Source organism: Dasypus novemcinctus, chromosome 1, assembly GCF_030445035.2.
Source record: "Dasypus novemcinctus isolate mDasNov1 chromosome 1, mDasNov1.1.hap2, whole genome shotgun sequence".
Taxonomy (NCBI): domain Eukaryota; kingdom Metazoa; phylum Chordata; class Mammalia; order Cingulata; family Dasypodidae; genus Dasypus; species Dasypus novemcinctus.
In genome coordinates, this window is record NC_080673.1 from 183287933 (window position 1) to 183305052 (window position 17120).

At 37.2% G+C, this 17120-nt stretch overlaps 1 protein-coding gene across 1 annotated transcript in view; it reads right to left on the reverse strand.

Annotated features, from left to right (window-relative positions):
- Nucleotides 1-11542: 11542 nt before the first annotated feature.
- Nucleotides 11543-17120, reverse strand: part of ANAPC4 (anaphase promoting complex subunit 4) — a 40962-nt gene continuing 35384 nt past the window's right edge. Inside the window, exons 22-29 of the mRNA XM_058300200.2 lie at nt 16878-16975; nt 16292-16353; nt 16174-16212; nt 15971-16072; nt 14180-14254; nt 13082-13255; nt 12296-12419; nt 11543-11885 (exon numbers count right to left, since the gene is read on the reverse strand). Of these exons, the coding sequence (XP_058156183.1) occupies nt 11658-11885; nt 12296-12419; nt 13082-13255; nt 14180-14254; nt 15971-16072; nt 16174-16212; nt 16292-16353; nt 16878-16975 (902 nt within the window). The 3' untranslated portion in view covers nt 11543-11657. The remainder of the gene's footprint in view (nt 11886-12295; nt 12420-13081; nt 13256-14179; nt 14255-15970; nt 16073-16173; nt 16213-16291; nt 16354-16877; nt 16976-17120) is intronic.

Below are 17120 nucleotides of genomic sequence, written 5' to 3' on the forward strand. Positions count from 1 at the left end.
GATTTTACAACTGAAAAACGAGTAATTTCTAAAAACAGCTTCCACAGGAAATAACAGTTTTCAAACCATAAAGGACGTAAGAATGATCAGGTGAGTTGGTTAAAGATGAGTCCTGGGGTCTTCTGGTAACCAAGATAGTGGCATAAGATGCTCCAAGGTGTCATCCCCGCCCCCCCCCCCCCGAATCTTTGCATAATTACCCAAAACTGGCAAAGCCATCTTTCTCAAAACTGCACAAAACAGTTAAAGGATTGCAGTAACTGGGCAAGTGCCAAATCAAGGAAGTGCAGCTTTGAAAATGGTAGGAACTCATGGCGCCCTGCTGGCTCCATCCCCTCAATGGGATGTGGATCCAGCTTGCACTCCCGCTGTGGGCCCCTGGCTCCGTCCCAGAGGGAGCTGAGTAACTGCTATATGCATACTAGGGTGCCTGTATGTTGGTTGGTGCCTCTCTATTGGGTGGCAGCCTGAGTGACTGAAACAGGAAACTCATCTCTGGCTCACCCTCCCAGAGCTTGAGCTGTGGTCAGAATTAGCTTGTTGACAGGTAAGGCAGTATAAGAAATAATTAAGTCAAAGCAGCCTGCGGCAAAGGATTATCTGCTTAAGTCATATAATAGAGTACCCTGGAGGGAGAGAAGGGGAGAAAGTCTATTTCATAGGGAGTAGAGGAAGAACTCAAATTCCTGTAAATGGGGGAATTTCTAAGGCCAACAAGCAAGCACAAGCCCAGGAGAAGATGAAGACTCAGAAAAGATGGAGATGATCAAGCACTTTACATTTTCCTCGGGCTGATCCTCTCGATAGGAGGGTTAAACCCTGAAAGAGAGCACTAGCCAACACAGAGAAAATTTGCAAAGCCTGAAAGATATTTTCTTTATTGTTCTGTTTCTTTTAACTCCTGGCACTCAAGGAAATCCATCATATACCTATCTGGATACAAACTTAAGGAACAGACAGCACAGGGGCTAAATCTCAGTATTTAAAAATAATAAAATGTATAGTGCACAACAAAGGATTATAAGACTAAAAAGACTTTTAAAAAGTAATCTTCAACATGCTCAAAGAGCTAAAGGAAAACACAAAGAAGAATCTATAGGATACCAGGAAAATGATGAAAGAACAATATGAGAATCTCATTAGACAGGATAGGAATATTAAAAAAGAAACAGAGATACTTGAGTTGAAGACCACAAAAATGAAGTAAAAATTCTCTAGAGGGTTTCAACAGCAAATTAGAGCTGGCAGCTGAAAGAATTAGTGAACTCAAAGATAAGACAATTGAAATGATTCAGGCTGAGAAGAAGAAAGAAAAAAGAATGAAAAAAAGTGAACAAAGTCTATGTGGGACACCATCAAGTATACAAGTATACTTATTATGGGAGTCCCAGAAGATGAAGAAAGAAAGAGAGAAAGGGGCAGAAGGAATACCCAAAAGAAATAATGGAAGAAAACTTCCCAAATTTAATGAGAGACATGAAGATACACATATAAGAAGCCCAACAAAACCAAAACAGGATAAACTCAAAGAGAACCATGTCCACATTGTAATCAAATTACTGGATGCCAAGGACAAGGAGAATGTTCTTAAAGCGGAGGGAGAAAAGCAACACGTTATATACAAAGAAGCCCCAACAATATTAAGTACCAATTTCTCAACAAAAACTGTGGAGGCAAGAAGGTGGTAGGTGAAATATTTAAAGTGCTGAAAGAAAACCATGGCCAACGAAGAATTTTGTATCTGGCAAGCCTGTCTTTCAAAAGTAAGGGAGAGATTAAGACATTTCCATATAAATGAAAGTGATGTTAAAAGTAGTTCTTCAGACTGAAAGGAAAGGACACTAGGCAATGGATCAAAGCAGCATAAACAAATAAAGATCTCCAGTAAAGGTAACTATATGGGCAATTACAAATACCAGTATTGTATTTTTTTGGCATGTAACTCAACTTTTTTACTTCTTACAGGTTATAAGATGCAAATGAATAAAAAGAAATAACCTGTAGTTTTGGACATAGAATGTATAAAGATATAATCTGTAAAAAGTACAACAAAATGGTGAGGGGATGGAGAAGTACTGGAACAGTGTTTGGGTATGCTATTAAAGTTAAGTTGGTATAAAAAACTCAAACATGGGAAGCGGCTGTGGCTCAATCAGTTGGGTTCCCATCTACCATATGGGAGGCCCAGGGTTCACATCCTGAATGCAAGCTCACCCACACACTGGAGAGCCGCCGGCCCGCAAGCGCCGTGGAGAGCTGACTCAGCAAGGTGACTCAACAAACAGGCAGACAGGCAAAAACACAGAAGAATGCACAGCGAATGGACAAACAGAGCAGACAGCAAGCCAGCCGCGAAGAGGGGCAGGGAAATAAGTAAAATAAATACAGACACAGAAGAACACACAGCGAATGGACACAGAAAGCAGACAGAAAACAAAAAAAGTCACAAGGGGGGATGGATTAAAAAAATAAAGGGGGAAGCAGACTTGGCCCAGTGGTTAGGGCATCTGTCTACCACATGGGAGGTCCGCGGTTCAAACCCTGGGCCTCCTTGACCCGTGTGGAGCTGGCCCATGTGCAGTGCTGATGCGCGCAAGGAGTGCCGTGCCATGCACGGGTGTCCCCGCGTAGGGGAGCCCCATGCACAAGGAGTGCACTCCATAAGAAGAGCCGCCCAGCGCGAAAGAAAGTGCAGCCTGCCCAAAAATGGTGCCGCACACACGGAGAGCTGATGCAGCAAGATGATGCAACAAAAACATAAATTCCCATGCTGCTGACAATAACAGAAGCAGACAAAGAAGACGATGCAGCAAACAGACACAGTGAACAGACAACCAGGGTGGGGGGGGGTTGGGGGGGAAGGGGAGAGAAATAAATAAAAATAAAGGAAGTGGATGTGGCTCAAGTGGTTGAGCACCTGCCTCCCACAAGGGAGGTCCTGAGTTCAGTGCCTTCTGAAAAAAACAAAAAAAGAAACAAAAAAAATCAAACATTATTGTTATATATTTAGGATGTTAAATTTAAGTCCATGGTAACTACAAAGAAACTATCTGAAAAATATAAACATATGAAAATGAGAAGAAACTCAAGATGCTTCACTACAAAAAAGCAAATGAATATGAAAGTAGGCATTAACAGAAGAAATGCATCACAAAAAAGGTATAAGACTTATAAAGACCAAATAGCAAAATGGAAGAAGAAAGTCTTGCATTATCCAGTTACTTTAAATGTAAATGGATTAAACTCTCTAATCAAAAGGCAATGAATGGCAGAATGGATAAAAGTATTATTCGACTAGATGCTGGATATGAGACTCACCTAAAATTCAAAGACTCAAGTAGGTTTAAAGTAAAAGGATAATTATTCCATGTAAAAGTAACCAAGGGTGAGCTGGAATAGCTATACTAATATTAGATTTAATAGACTAAGTCAATAACTGTTACAAGGACAAAGAAAGATACCACATGCTGATAAATGGGTCAATTCAACAAGAAGGCCTAACAATTATAAATATACTAATACATGCATACAGCAGGAGAGTCCCAAAATATATGGAGCAAATATTAACAGATGTGAAGGGAGAAAAATAGATCATTCTACATTAATAGTAAACTAAAATATACCACTTTCAATAATGGATACAACATCTAGACAGAAAATCAATAAGGAAATAGAAGACTGGAACAATACTCTAAACCAACTAGACCTAACAGACATATAGAACACTTTACCCAACAACAGCAGAATACACATTCTTCTCTAGTGCACATGGGTCATTCTACAGGAGAGACCATATATTAGGTCACAAACCAAGTCTCAATAAATATTTAAAATCATATCATGGGCACAGATGTGGCTCAAGCAGTTGAGCATCTTATTCTCACATGGGAGGGCCCAGGTGCAGTTCCCGGTGCCTCCTAAGAACAAAAACAAGCAAAACAAACTAAAAAACCAACACAGGGGAACCAGTGTAAGCTCAGTGATTGAGCACTGGCTTCCCAATACAAGGTCCTAGGTTCAATCCTATATCTTCTCTAACCACAGTGAAATGAAGCTAAAAATCATTAACAGAGGGGGAACCAGAAAATCCACGAATATATGAAAATTAAACAATATACTCCTAAATAACCAAGGGACAAGGAAGAAATAACATGGAAATTAGGAAATATCCTGAAAACAAATACACACACACGAAAACTTTTGAGATGTAGCAAAGACAGTACTACAGGGAAATTTATAGCTCTAAATGTAACATTAAAAAAGAAGAAATATCTCAAATCAAAGACCTAACCTTACAACGGGTGGATCTAGAAAAAGAAAAGAAAACCCAAGGGAAGGATATAAAAAAGATTAGAGCAGAGATAAATGGAATAGAGAATAAAAAACAACAGAGAGAATCAGTGAAAGCAACAGTTAGATCTGGGAAACAGTTATGGCTCAAGCAATTGGGCTCCTGTCTACATATAGAAGGTCTAGGGTTCGATGCCCAGGGCCTTCTGGTGAAGGCAAGCTGGCCCATGTGGCGAGCTGACCCATGCAGAGAACTGGCCTGCACAGGATTGCTGGACAATGGAGAGAGCTGGCACAGCAAGAAGACAACAAAGAGAGACACAGAGGAGAGATAATAAGAGATGTAGCAGACCAGGAAGCAGAGGTGGCGCAAGAGAATGATTACCTTTCTTCCTTCCACTCCAGTAGGTCCCAGGATCGGTTTCTGGAGCCACCCAATGAGAATACAAGCAGACACAGGAGAACACAGAGTGAATGGACACAGAGAGTGGACAACAGGGTGGGGTGGGGTAGGGGGAGAAATAAATAAAATCTTTAAAAAAAAAAAGTTGGATCTTCAAAAAGATCAGTAAAATCAAGAAACCTTTAGCAAGACTGACGAAGAAAAAAAAGAGAGGACACAGAAATAGAAAGTATTATAAGAGGATATGATGAACAAACTATACACCAACAAATTAGATAACCTAGATTAAATGGACAAATTCCTAGAAACACACAAACTCCCACACTGACTTAAGGAGCAGCAGAAAGTTTCAAGAGACCAGCTACAGGCAGGGAGACTGAATCAGTAATCAAAAACTTTCCAACAAAGAAAAGTCCAGGGCCAGATGGATTCCCTGGAGAATTTTACCAAACATTCCAAGAAGAATTAATACCAATCCTGCTCAAACTCTTCCAAAAAATTGAAAAGGGAACATTCCTCAACTCATTCAATGAGGCCAATATCACCCTAATACCCAAACCAGATAAAGACATCACATGAAAAGAAAATTACAGACCAATATCCCTTATGAATACTGATGCAAAAATCCTCAACGAAATGCTAGCAAACCAAATCCAACAGCTCATTAAAAGAATTATGCACCATGATCAATGGGGATTTATCCCAGGTATGCAAGGGTGCTTTAACGTAAGAAAATTAATTAATACACCACATTAACAGAATGAAGGGAAAAAAAACATATGATCTTCTCAACTGATGCAGAAATGGCACTGGACAAAATCCAGCCCTTTTCTTGATAAAAATACTTCAAGAATAGGAATAGAAGGAAATTTCCTCAGAATGATAAAGCGCATATATGAAAAAATGCACAACTAACATCATACTTAATGGTGAAGGATTGAAAGCTTCCTAAGATGAGTAACATGACAAGGATGTCCACTTCACCACTGTTATTCTATATTGTACTAGAAGTTCTGACCAGAACAATTATGCAAGAAAATGAATAAAAGCTATCCAAACTGGAAAGGAAGAAGTAAAACTTTCCCTGTTTGAAGATAACATGATCCCTATATATAGAAAATCCTGAAAAAATCCACAACAAAGCTACCAGAGCTAATAAATTCAGCAAAGTGGCAGAGTATAAGTTCAACACCCAAAAATGTAGTGCTTCTATATACTAGTAATCAACAATCAAAAAGAAAATTCCATTTACAATACCAACGAAAAGAGTCAAATATCTAGGAATAAATTTAACCAAAGATGTAAAGGATTTATACACTGAAATCTATAAAACATTACTAAAATAAATAGATCTAAATAAATGGAAGGACATTTTATGTTCATGGATCAGAAGATGAAATATTACTAAGATGGCAATTCTATTCAAAGCAATTTACAAATTCAATGCAATCATGATTAAAATTCCAATATCCCTTTATACAGAAATGGAAAAGCCGATCATCGTACTTATATGGTGGGGAGCAGATGTGGCTCCCATAGTTGAGTGCCTTACTCCCACATGGGAGGTCCCAGGTTTGGTCCCTGGTGCCTCCTAAAAAACAAAAAAACAGATGAACCATTTTGAAAAAGAACAAATTTGGAAGACTCACACTTCCCTACTTTAAAACTTATTACAAAGCTTCAGCAGTCAGAACAGTATGATACTAGGATAAAGACAGACATATAAGCCAACTAATTGAGAGTTCAGAAATAAATCTTCATATCTATGGCCAACTGATTTTTGAAAAGGTTGCCAAGTCCACTCAATTTAGAAAGGACAGTATCTTCAACAAATGGTTCTGGGAAAACTGCATATCTATATGCAAAATAATGAAAGTGAACCCCTACTTCACACCATCTACAAAAATTATTCGAAGAGGATCAAAGATCTTAATTTAATAATCAGGATTATAAAACTCCTAGAAGAAACCCTGGGGAAGAATTTTCAGGATTTGGTGTTAGGTAATGGTTTTTCAGAGTTTATACTGAAAGCATGAGAAACAAAAGAAAAAACAGTTGAATGAAACTTCATCAAAATTTAAAAGTTTTGTGAACCAAAGGACTTTATCAATCAAGGAAAAAGGTAATCTATAGAATGGGAAAAAATACTTGGAACCACATATCCAATAAGGGTTTAATATTCAGAATTTATAAAAAGACGTACAACTCAACACATAAAGATAACCCAATTTTTAAAAATGGGCAAAAGACTTGAATAGACATTTCCCAAAGAAAGATATATAAATGGCGCAAAAATTCACATGAAAAGATACTCAATTTCATGACCCATCAGGGAAATGCAAGTCAAAACTACAGTGAGATACCATTTCACATCCACTAGAAGGGCTATTAAAAAATGGAAAATAACAAATGTTGGAGAGGGTGTGGAGGAAAAGGAACACTTGTTTATCGTTGGTGGGGATGTAAAATGGTACAGCCACTGTGGAAGACAGTTCGTTGGTTCCTCAGAAAGTATAGAATTACTGTATGACCTGGCATATATATATATGTATATATATATACCTGCTTCTAGGTATATACCTAAAGGAATTGATAGGACTCAAACAGATATTTGGATATCAATGTTCATAGCAGTACTATTCACAATAGCCAAAACATGGAAGCAATCCAAGAATCCATCAAGAGATGAACAAAATGTGGTATATATACACCATGGAATATTATTCAGCTGTAAAAAAGAATGAAATTCTGACATGTGACAACACGGATGAACCTTGAAGACTCATGTTGAGTGAAGTATGCCAGACACAAAACAAATATTGTATGATCTCAGTGATTTAAAATAAGCAAATTCAGAGCTAGAAATTTGAATACAGGTTACCAGATGAGGATAGGGTATGGGGAATTGATACTTAGTTGGTACAGAGTTTCTATTTAAGGCAATGGAAAGGTTTTGATAATAGGTGGTGGTGTTACTAGAATAAAAGTTTTTAAAAACCACAGCGCTGTACAATACAGTGAACCCTAATGTAAACTACGGACTACATTAACAGTATAATTATAATAATAGTTTCATCTATTTTAACAAAGGTATCACACTAATGCAAAGTTTTAATAATAGGGAAAACTTGGGGGGAGTATATGGGAATTTATATTTTGTATGATTTTTCTGTAAACCTACAACTTTTCAAATGAAAAAAAAAAAAGAGTAAGCCAACAAGCAAAGTGTCCTAGATCCTATCCTCAAATTTTGATTGAAAGGCTCTGGGATGAACTCATGAATTTACATTTTTAACCACTACCCCAGACATTCTGATGTAGTGATCTATCCTATAAGTGTCTATAAGTTCTAGTTTGCTCAGAAACCAGGGGAAAAAGTGAAAAATAGGTATGTTACCGATCATATTAACAATTCATTTCCTAGAACTTTTCAAATGAGTATCGGGGCCAAATATTCCTCGTAAGAGTTTAAATATGCTTTTCAACTCTAACATATTCCTTATTCTTACATTATAAGGTGTACCCTTGACTTAGTGTATTACTAAATACTATCTCCCTGTACTCAGTAAGAACTAAAGTTGAATATGCTGGATAGTCAAAAACAGATTCTAGTAAATGCAAACAGCCTAGAAATAATTGTTATAACTTTAAGAATTGTCATCGAAACTCTGATTTGCCCCTAATGACATCATGCAACCCATGATCAGTTATACCTTCTGTATTAGTCAGGGTTCCTTAGGGAAACAGAATCAACAAGAGATATCTGTCAAGAGAATGCAGTTTCATAAGAGTCTCTCATGTGACCATGGGGATGCACAAGTCCAGGTTCCACAGGCAGGCTATAAATATGGGTTCCGATGAAAGTCCAATGAATGTTCTTGATGAGTTCTGGGAGACACTGGCTGTCCAAAGACAAGCTGGGAAATTCTCTCAATGCTGGAATCACTTCCCCTTTTAAAGCATTCAATTGATTGGATAAAGCATCACTCATTATCGATGGCAATCTCCCTGACTGATGTAATCGTAATCAGCTATCTATGATTTACCACTGCAATAAAGTCAATGGTGACTTAAGTCCATAAATGCCCTTGTATTATAGTTGGCCCGGTGCATGCTTGACCAAACAACTGGGCACAATTACTTGGCCAAGTTGACACAATAGCCTAACCACCACACCCTCTCACCAGAAGTTAATATTCAGCACCTATCTGCTTGCTGGACTTCTCTCAAGAATGTGAAAATATTTAGATTAATCAAGGTATCTATATTAATTGCCCTAGTTTTGGTGTCAGAAACTCAAGACTGTAATAGTCTGCTTCATGTTTATTTTCAAACACACTTAATAAATAAATAGGAACATATTGCTGTGTAAACTTTTTATTTTGGGAAAAAAAAAACACAAAACTATGAAACCAGAGAATTAGAAAGATTATTGCCACAGGCCTGTTGAGGCTGGCAAATAAATAAATAAATAAATTTCTAAAACAATCATTATCAGGTACTTCACATGTGTCAACCACAATGCTCTACAGGCATTTAGTCCTCAAACCTTGGGACAGGTACCTAATTGTCCCCATTTCACACGGCCAGGCATGCAGAGTTTCACACGCAGCCAGTAACTGATGCAGCTCTGATTTCCAGACTCCTCCACATCCCCACACTTTCTATTCTCAATCCAAAACTCAAGGCCAGCAGCTGCTAATAAATATACTAAAAGAAAAGCAAGGGTCTATAATGATAACTTCTAAATGTTTAAAATAAAGTTGATCTGCTGACATGAAGAAAACTATGTCATATCTAAAAATACAATGATAAACTGAAAATTATTTGCTCTAATTACCTTATTAAAGCTTAAAAAAAAAAAGAGATCCTGTTATCGGTTCAATTTTTTTGCTGTAATACAAATCTAGGTCCTAAATATTTAATATATCATATAAATTAAAAGCATACATGGACAAACCATCCTCTTATAATTAGAAATGATTCACATTCTCAATTTAGGAGAAAACCAGTCCATCAACAGAAGTACAGCTGGTTCAAGTAGGGGAAGAGTCTAGGAGTCCTGGTTTCCATTTACCCCTATGCTGAGATCCCAGGAGACAGATGTGTACATAGCAAAAATTCTTAATCAACTTCATGTTGAAGTTCCAGGGGGTAACTTCCTGTCTAAAGGAGAACTAATTACTTGCTGTGAAATTGTAACTCACCCTAAGAAAAAGCTGTAATTATTTGTCCCTAAAATCTATCAAAATTATTTAAAGTTATGAGGTAAATTTATGCAATGCTCTCAATTTCAAATGATCTACATACCTAAAACCTGTATTTCTCCTTAGTGTCATCCAACAGTTCATCTTCCTTGCTCACAAAAGCTAATTCAAGACATTCTGCAATATGCCACGCAGACTGACCACCTCTCATTCAATATTTACGAACATCATGTATTTACAGAGATGAAGCGTGCAGGCCAACACCCTGAAGATGACAGGTCCCAACTCCAGCCTCATGTACAAAATAGCAGCTTCTCTTCAGTTTTCCCTTTAAAACTCACAAAGACCGGATCAAATGAGGTACCCTAACGATATGCACCTAAAATCCAAGTGTAACAACTACTTATTAAACAAATAGTCAAATGACACAGCAATCCTACAGTGGTTCATGTACCTGGTAGCAGTACATCATCCTGCCTAAAGGTATTTAAAAGTTTTTTTTTTTTTAAGGCACCAGGGGCTGGAGAATGAACCTGGGACCTCATATGTGGGAAGCTGGCATTCAACCACTGAGCCACATCAGCTCCCCTGAGTTGGCTTCCTCATCTGTTTGCTCATTGTTTGTTTTCTTTAGGAGGCACTGGGAACTGAACCTGGGAGGTGAGTGTTCAATTGCTTTAGCCACATCTGCTCCCCCGAGTTGGTTTTTTTGTTTTGCCTGTTGTTTTTGTTTTTTCAGGAGGCACTGGGAACCGAACCTGGGACCTCCCATGTGGGAGGCAGGTGCTCAACCACTTGAGCCATATCTGCTCCCAAGTTTTAAATTCTCTTTTTTTATATACTGGGGATGGGGACTGAACCCAGGACCTCACATGTGGGAAGCCAGTGCTCAACCACTGAGCCATACTGGCTCCCTAAAGTTTTAAAAACTGATTCTTTCATGTATCAGTGGACTGATATTAGAATTCAAATATAGAATGGAAACTTTGAGTCACATAAGAATACTACTCTACTTTAGGAATCAACATTAGGAAATCAACAGCAGCTCGTTTGCAATAATGTTGAATTATGTCTTATTGGCCCACATTTCTAATGTTCTCAAAGAATTAACCACACAGATGACTACTGAATATCCTTCATCAGCTCTAAACAGTGAAAAAGACACATCTAAATAATGATGATTCAAAGAATTGAGCTCAAATACAATAACAAAATAAGAAAGGAAAGATACTCATGTAGGATACCAGGAAGTGTTTTTTCTACTTAAATCATAAAGAAATTATCTATCTTTTCAGTTTACCATTCCAGGAAATCAGTTTAATTTATTTTGAAAATAAGATTTTGAAAGCATTCTGGAGACCTGAAATGAACTAGAAGGGGATGATGGAAAAACAGGAATAAATGTTGCCTAAATTCTTAACATTAAATGCATCAAAATTTCCAGTGACAAATGACTATTTAAATGTAATTTCTTCCTGAAATAGGAATAATTCCTGATACCTACCTTTTGACAAAAAATAAAAATAACCTTTCTTCACATTCAATTTGTTTCTTTAAACACTAGTTTAAAGAAACTTCAGCAAAGAGAAAATCTATCATAGTGACTATACCACAGAGAGAGAAAACAGAATAAAAGAAAATAAAAGATTTACTGTTTATTTCTTTGTCACACAAAGAAAATTTAAAGTGGTCACAAGATATCTTAGTCCATGTCCTTTCCGACATGATGAGGGCATACAAAATAATGACAACCTAGATTATGAATCTAGTTCTGGGTCAAGTTTTTCCACTTTAATTACTATCTCAGGAGGCAAAGCAGCAGTACTGGCTTGTTGGCTCTCTGCTTCCGACTCAGACAACACTTCCTCCTTGATTTTTACAGGCTTATTACTGGCCTCCTCCTCTTCATCTGAAGACTCATCGAGCTCCCATTCATCATCTATGTCCATCTCAAATACTCTCACATGACGGAGATTTGAGCTTAACTAAAGAAGAAAAGGCCACACAAAGAGCTTTAAAGTAATGGCTTAACTAATATATTACATAGAAGGAATAATACATCAGAGGGTCAAATCAACGAATGGCTTTATGGAAAGTTAAATTCCCATCAGGTTACAACAAAATCACTAAACACAGCCTTCATTTTGTATAAAAGGATCTCCATCTACAACCGTGGCAATTTCATGACTGTTAAAGTGTAGTATTGTCAGTACTTATAGTAAGCTTTCTCAGAACAGGAGAATTACACAGCTTAGGTCACTAACATGTTCATAATCAATAAGCACTATAAATTGCAAAATTTTTGCACAGTAATTCATGCATTTAATGAAGCTTCCATAGAAGTAATACCACTTCCATGTTACTTCTAGTTAGTCAATAATCTGTAAGCACTTACCACACAGGACACTTTTCGAAAACCATTTCCAGCAACATACTGTGCTTTCATACTTTCCAGTAATCTCCAATGCTTCTCAAAATGCATGGTGCGTGTGGGAATAGCACTACATTGCTCATCCAGCCTAGACCGGAAAAAAACCACCCAGGAATGAAAGGGGATCTCTTCTCAGGTTTACCAGGGCTGATGTATCAGGGTCGAGCATAAGTTCAACTTCTACTCATATTCACATTACCAATTCCACCAAACTCTATAAAAAGTATTTTTCTATTAAAAATACTGCATTTTCAAGTAGGCAGAATACCATCTTAGTGAAGTTTTTGATTCCCTTTCAAAGAAGGCAATTGGGCTCATCTTTAAATTAGAGAATGGATCTGGTTACTTAAATCTCAGTCAACTAAAGTGATCTTGTAGATATGGCCCTGTGTTCTCCATGTGGATACTGAAGTCCTAATTCTGGAAGGAAAACACCAAAGGCAAATCTGAAATAATAAATTCTACTACAAACTGGGGTTAATGCTACCTTTGAAAACAGAACTAAAAGAGGCCCCATTCCCCTACCTTGATCCAGCAAATACTTGATTTACTTTAATAACACAAAGGAAAAAGAGCAGTTAAAGTCAGTATTTGTTGAATAAAAAACAGGAATATTTCTATTTCTGCTCAGCTCACTTTTCAATTATTCCTAGTAACTAGATAACCATTACGTAAAAAATCAGAATCTATAATGCACATTGAAAACATGTATCTGGTATATCAGAAAGAATTTTAGCTATGAATCTGTACCTGGTGGAGTAAGTCCCAGTGAACTGATAATCTGCAGCATCTTCACTGTTATATACTAAAGACAACGGCAACTGGACCAAGAGTCTATCTCTTCCTTCCCGTCCTACAGTGTCTTTAAGGACTACCGTTATAGTTTCATCATCATAAAACTGTGCATCTAAACAACTGTAGGTGCTGGAATTGAAACAAGTTTAGTTATATCAAAGATGAGCATCAGTACTGAGAAAATACTATATGCATAACATTATACTGGTACCAAGCAGCAAACATGATGATTAAAAAAAAAAGACCAAGTGACATTCTGCACAGTAACATTTAAAATCTCTTGTTAGTTTGCACTAAAATTACAATTATCTGTTGTACTGGTTATTCCCAAACAGGACTTAAAAAGAGGTAATCAGAAGAAAAGAAAAATCTGTGAAATTGGTTCACAACTCCAGAAATTCTTGCCATCGATGGTCAGGCCTTAAAAGCCTGTGCTAATTGTAAAAATGATACCTTATATATACTTTAGGTAAACAGAATTAACCAGAGTGATTCTAACAGATGCAGGGAAATAAAAATGAGATTTTACACATGAAAAAAGGTCAACAACTCCAAAGACTTTATCATAAAAATTACTTGTAAGTAAGGAAAAGCAAGTGAAAAAAGATCAGTCTACGATTAGTGTCACTTCTTACCCTTGAAAAGTCTCAAAGATGGCTTATATTGCTACTCTTTTATATCCTAAGAAAATTTCGGATCAGAGAGAATGATACCTAACATTTATTTTGGTCATAATGAGCACTTCAGCCCTGCAGGCCATCTGCCCCCAGAAGCCCCATTATTTTCCTAGGAGAAAGAGAACTCAGAAGTGTAAATTCAACGAAACCACACTACATAACTTTCCACCAAGGGGTAAGATTCTTTTCACCTGTAATCAAGTCATTCTCGCTATAAAAAATAAAGAGTCTTGCAAACTAAGCTGCAAGTGGCAATGCCCTTTCTACCTCTACTTTCACTGTACCGAGTCTGACTCTATTTCTATAACTATATTCATTAAACATAAACACATAACACGTACATATGCATTTTACCCGAACAAGATTCAAGATTTACCTTCTTCTCACTTTTTCAGTTGTGGCATATGTGAAGCTCCCAAATTTAATAGCAATTAGTCCATTATTTACAGATCTTGAAGAAAGAAGGGAGAAAAAAGAGACTGTGGAACAACCTGGATAGCCAATAATCTAAATGCTTGAAAGAACATGATTGTCAGTGTTAGTACATTGAAAATACCATTACTCTCACTCCAGTATACTGATAACTAATTTACTTAAAACACCTAGGCAGATAAACCTAACATCAAAATTATAACTTGGTTCAAAATCTTAGTCACCAGAGTAGCTAGATATCTTACAAAATTAAACACATCTGGGACAACCAAATTATTTCTCTTTGGCTTCAAACATTTTCTTCTAATTCAGATTTAAGATTATTTAAGATACGAATGGCTTCCTGAATATGATTTGTCTTTCTGGACTTCTGCGTTGGATTTTCAAAAGAAGTCCCTATGGGGAAGTGGATATGGCTCAAGCAACTGAGCTCCCGCCTACCACATGGGAGGTCCCTGGTTTGGTTCCCAGTGCCTCCTAAAGAAGACAGTGAGCAGGCATGATGGGCAGGTGCAGCAAGCTGACGCAACAAGAGACACAAGAAGAAAAACATAATGAGAGGTACAACAAAGCAGGAAACGGAGGTGGCTCAAGCAATTAGAAGCCTCCCTCCCATAACAGAGGTCCTGGGTTTGGTTCCCAGTGCCTCCTAAAGAAACAAGGAAGATGAACAGATACAGCAAGTGCAAACAACAAGGGGGTGGGGAGAAATAAATAAAAATTTAAAAAGAAAAATTAAAAAAAAAAGAAGTCTCTATGGGCAAGACCTCTTGTTTAATGAAAAGGCAAACAAACTGAGATAAAAATCCATTCTGTAAGTACCCAAAAATACAATTTGAACTTCTAAAAATTCATGAGATACAATGTAATCCTGAGTCTTCTATTGCCATATTTTTCCTAACCCTAAAATAATACCACATCCTACAATCTGATTTATTGGATTCACCTCACTCAGCTAAGATGGAGTTGAAGAAGGACAACCACCACACCATGGAGCCTAGAGTGCCTACAACTGAAAGCAGGAGGATTGCATCCAGTATCCATGTGGAATCTGAGCCTCCTCTTGACATAGAGGTGCAACGGACACAACCAATCCAAGGTCCACAGAGAAAAGGTGGCATTGGAGTGGGAAAAGTGGACATGGTGGCTGATGGGTAAGGGGAATGGCAGGAAGAGATGAGATGTGGAGGCGCCTTTGGGATTTAGAGTTGCCCTGGATGGTGCTGCAGGGGCAATCACCGGACACTGTAAATCCTCCCAGGGCCCACTGGATGGAATGTGGGAGAGTATGGGCCATGATGTGGACCATTGACCATGAGGTGCAGGGATGCCCAGAGATGTACTTACCAAATGCAATGGATGTGTCATAATGATGGCAGTTAGTGTTGCTGGGGGGGGGGAGTGGTGGGGTTGAATGGGACCTCATATTTTTTTTAATGTAATATTTTTACAAAATCAATAAAAAAAAAAAAATAATACCACAAACCAATACAAAATTAAATGATCTAGAACTAGAAGGGGTCATATAGCTTCCTAATTTGGCATTATCATTTTAATGATGTGAAAACTAAAACTGAGAACAATTAAGTGACAAGTCTAAAGTCTCAGGGTAGCCAGAAGCAGGGTTTGTTTGCCTAACTAAAACCTGAAATGCTGGGAAGGGAGGATGAATGTTTTATTATTAAAAATAAGAAAATCTTATTTCTACTAATTCATGCTTTAGATTACTACTTACTGGGAAATATCAGTATGCCTCCTTAAGATGCACATTTTATAAAGTGAATCTTCTAAAATAGTAAAAAGAAGGTAATGTAGATTTGAAGTTTTATTATTCCACCTAAGGAAAAAAATTAATGTCAATACATGGTATTTAGCTATCAGTACTTAAAAAAAAAAACTTTACTTTTCACATAAGATAGAAGAGAAAAACATACTTACAGAAAAGGAAATTTGAACAATCGACGTGTAGAGTCCACACTGAAACAAAAGGAAGGAAACGTAAGAAAAATTTAAATTGGGTACTGAATTATACCACACAAAAGGTAAACAGAATTACCTTCTAGCATCTTTATACAGTGGAATACAGATTGCTTGATTCATCGATTTTCCAATTACATCCTAAGAAAATAAGATTTAAAGACAACTAGAGCATTTATATACACAGATAAATATCTACAGAAAGTAATTGAGGGTCCTGTTCAAGCCTGGTAAAACATCATCTATATCATCAAACTTTCACACAGGAAACTTTCATGACAGTTCTAACAGCAAGGAAAAGAGAAAAAGAAAATTCCAAGTTGAAAGGGACCTTAGAGACAAGAGCATGGCAAGTAAGAACCACTTCCTCTGGGCTCACATCAGTCGTGCCTGATTCATTAGTAAGCACAAGATACACCAGCTATGTAATGAGGACTGTTTGTTCTAGGAACAAGTAAAATACTAAAGATGCCAAGACTTTCCATAATCTTGTATTTATTTCCTTTTTACAAATTTAAAAATAAAATGAAGTATGCAGTTAAAATTGCCATTTTCTGAGTCAGAAAGACTTCAATATCAGCATTTTCATGTGGTTGATCCTAGTAACTGTGATTATTTACATAAGTGAGGCACATACTGTAAATGTGGTTTTTTTCCAAACTTACTGCTGGCTTTTGCAAACAATGATCAATAATGTTCTCCATCCGCCTTTTCACAAAATGCAATGATTTTCGAGGATAATAAGGAAACAGCAAAGGACTTTCTGGTTTCAAACAAAAACAGGAAAAAAAAAAAAGCTGTAGATGATTAGGAAAAATTTGTTAGAGCCAGCCCACAGGGCCTAGCTCATGCTATTTGCACACAACCTCACTAAAAATGAACATGACCTTCTGCCCGTCATCAGCCCC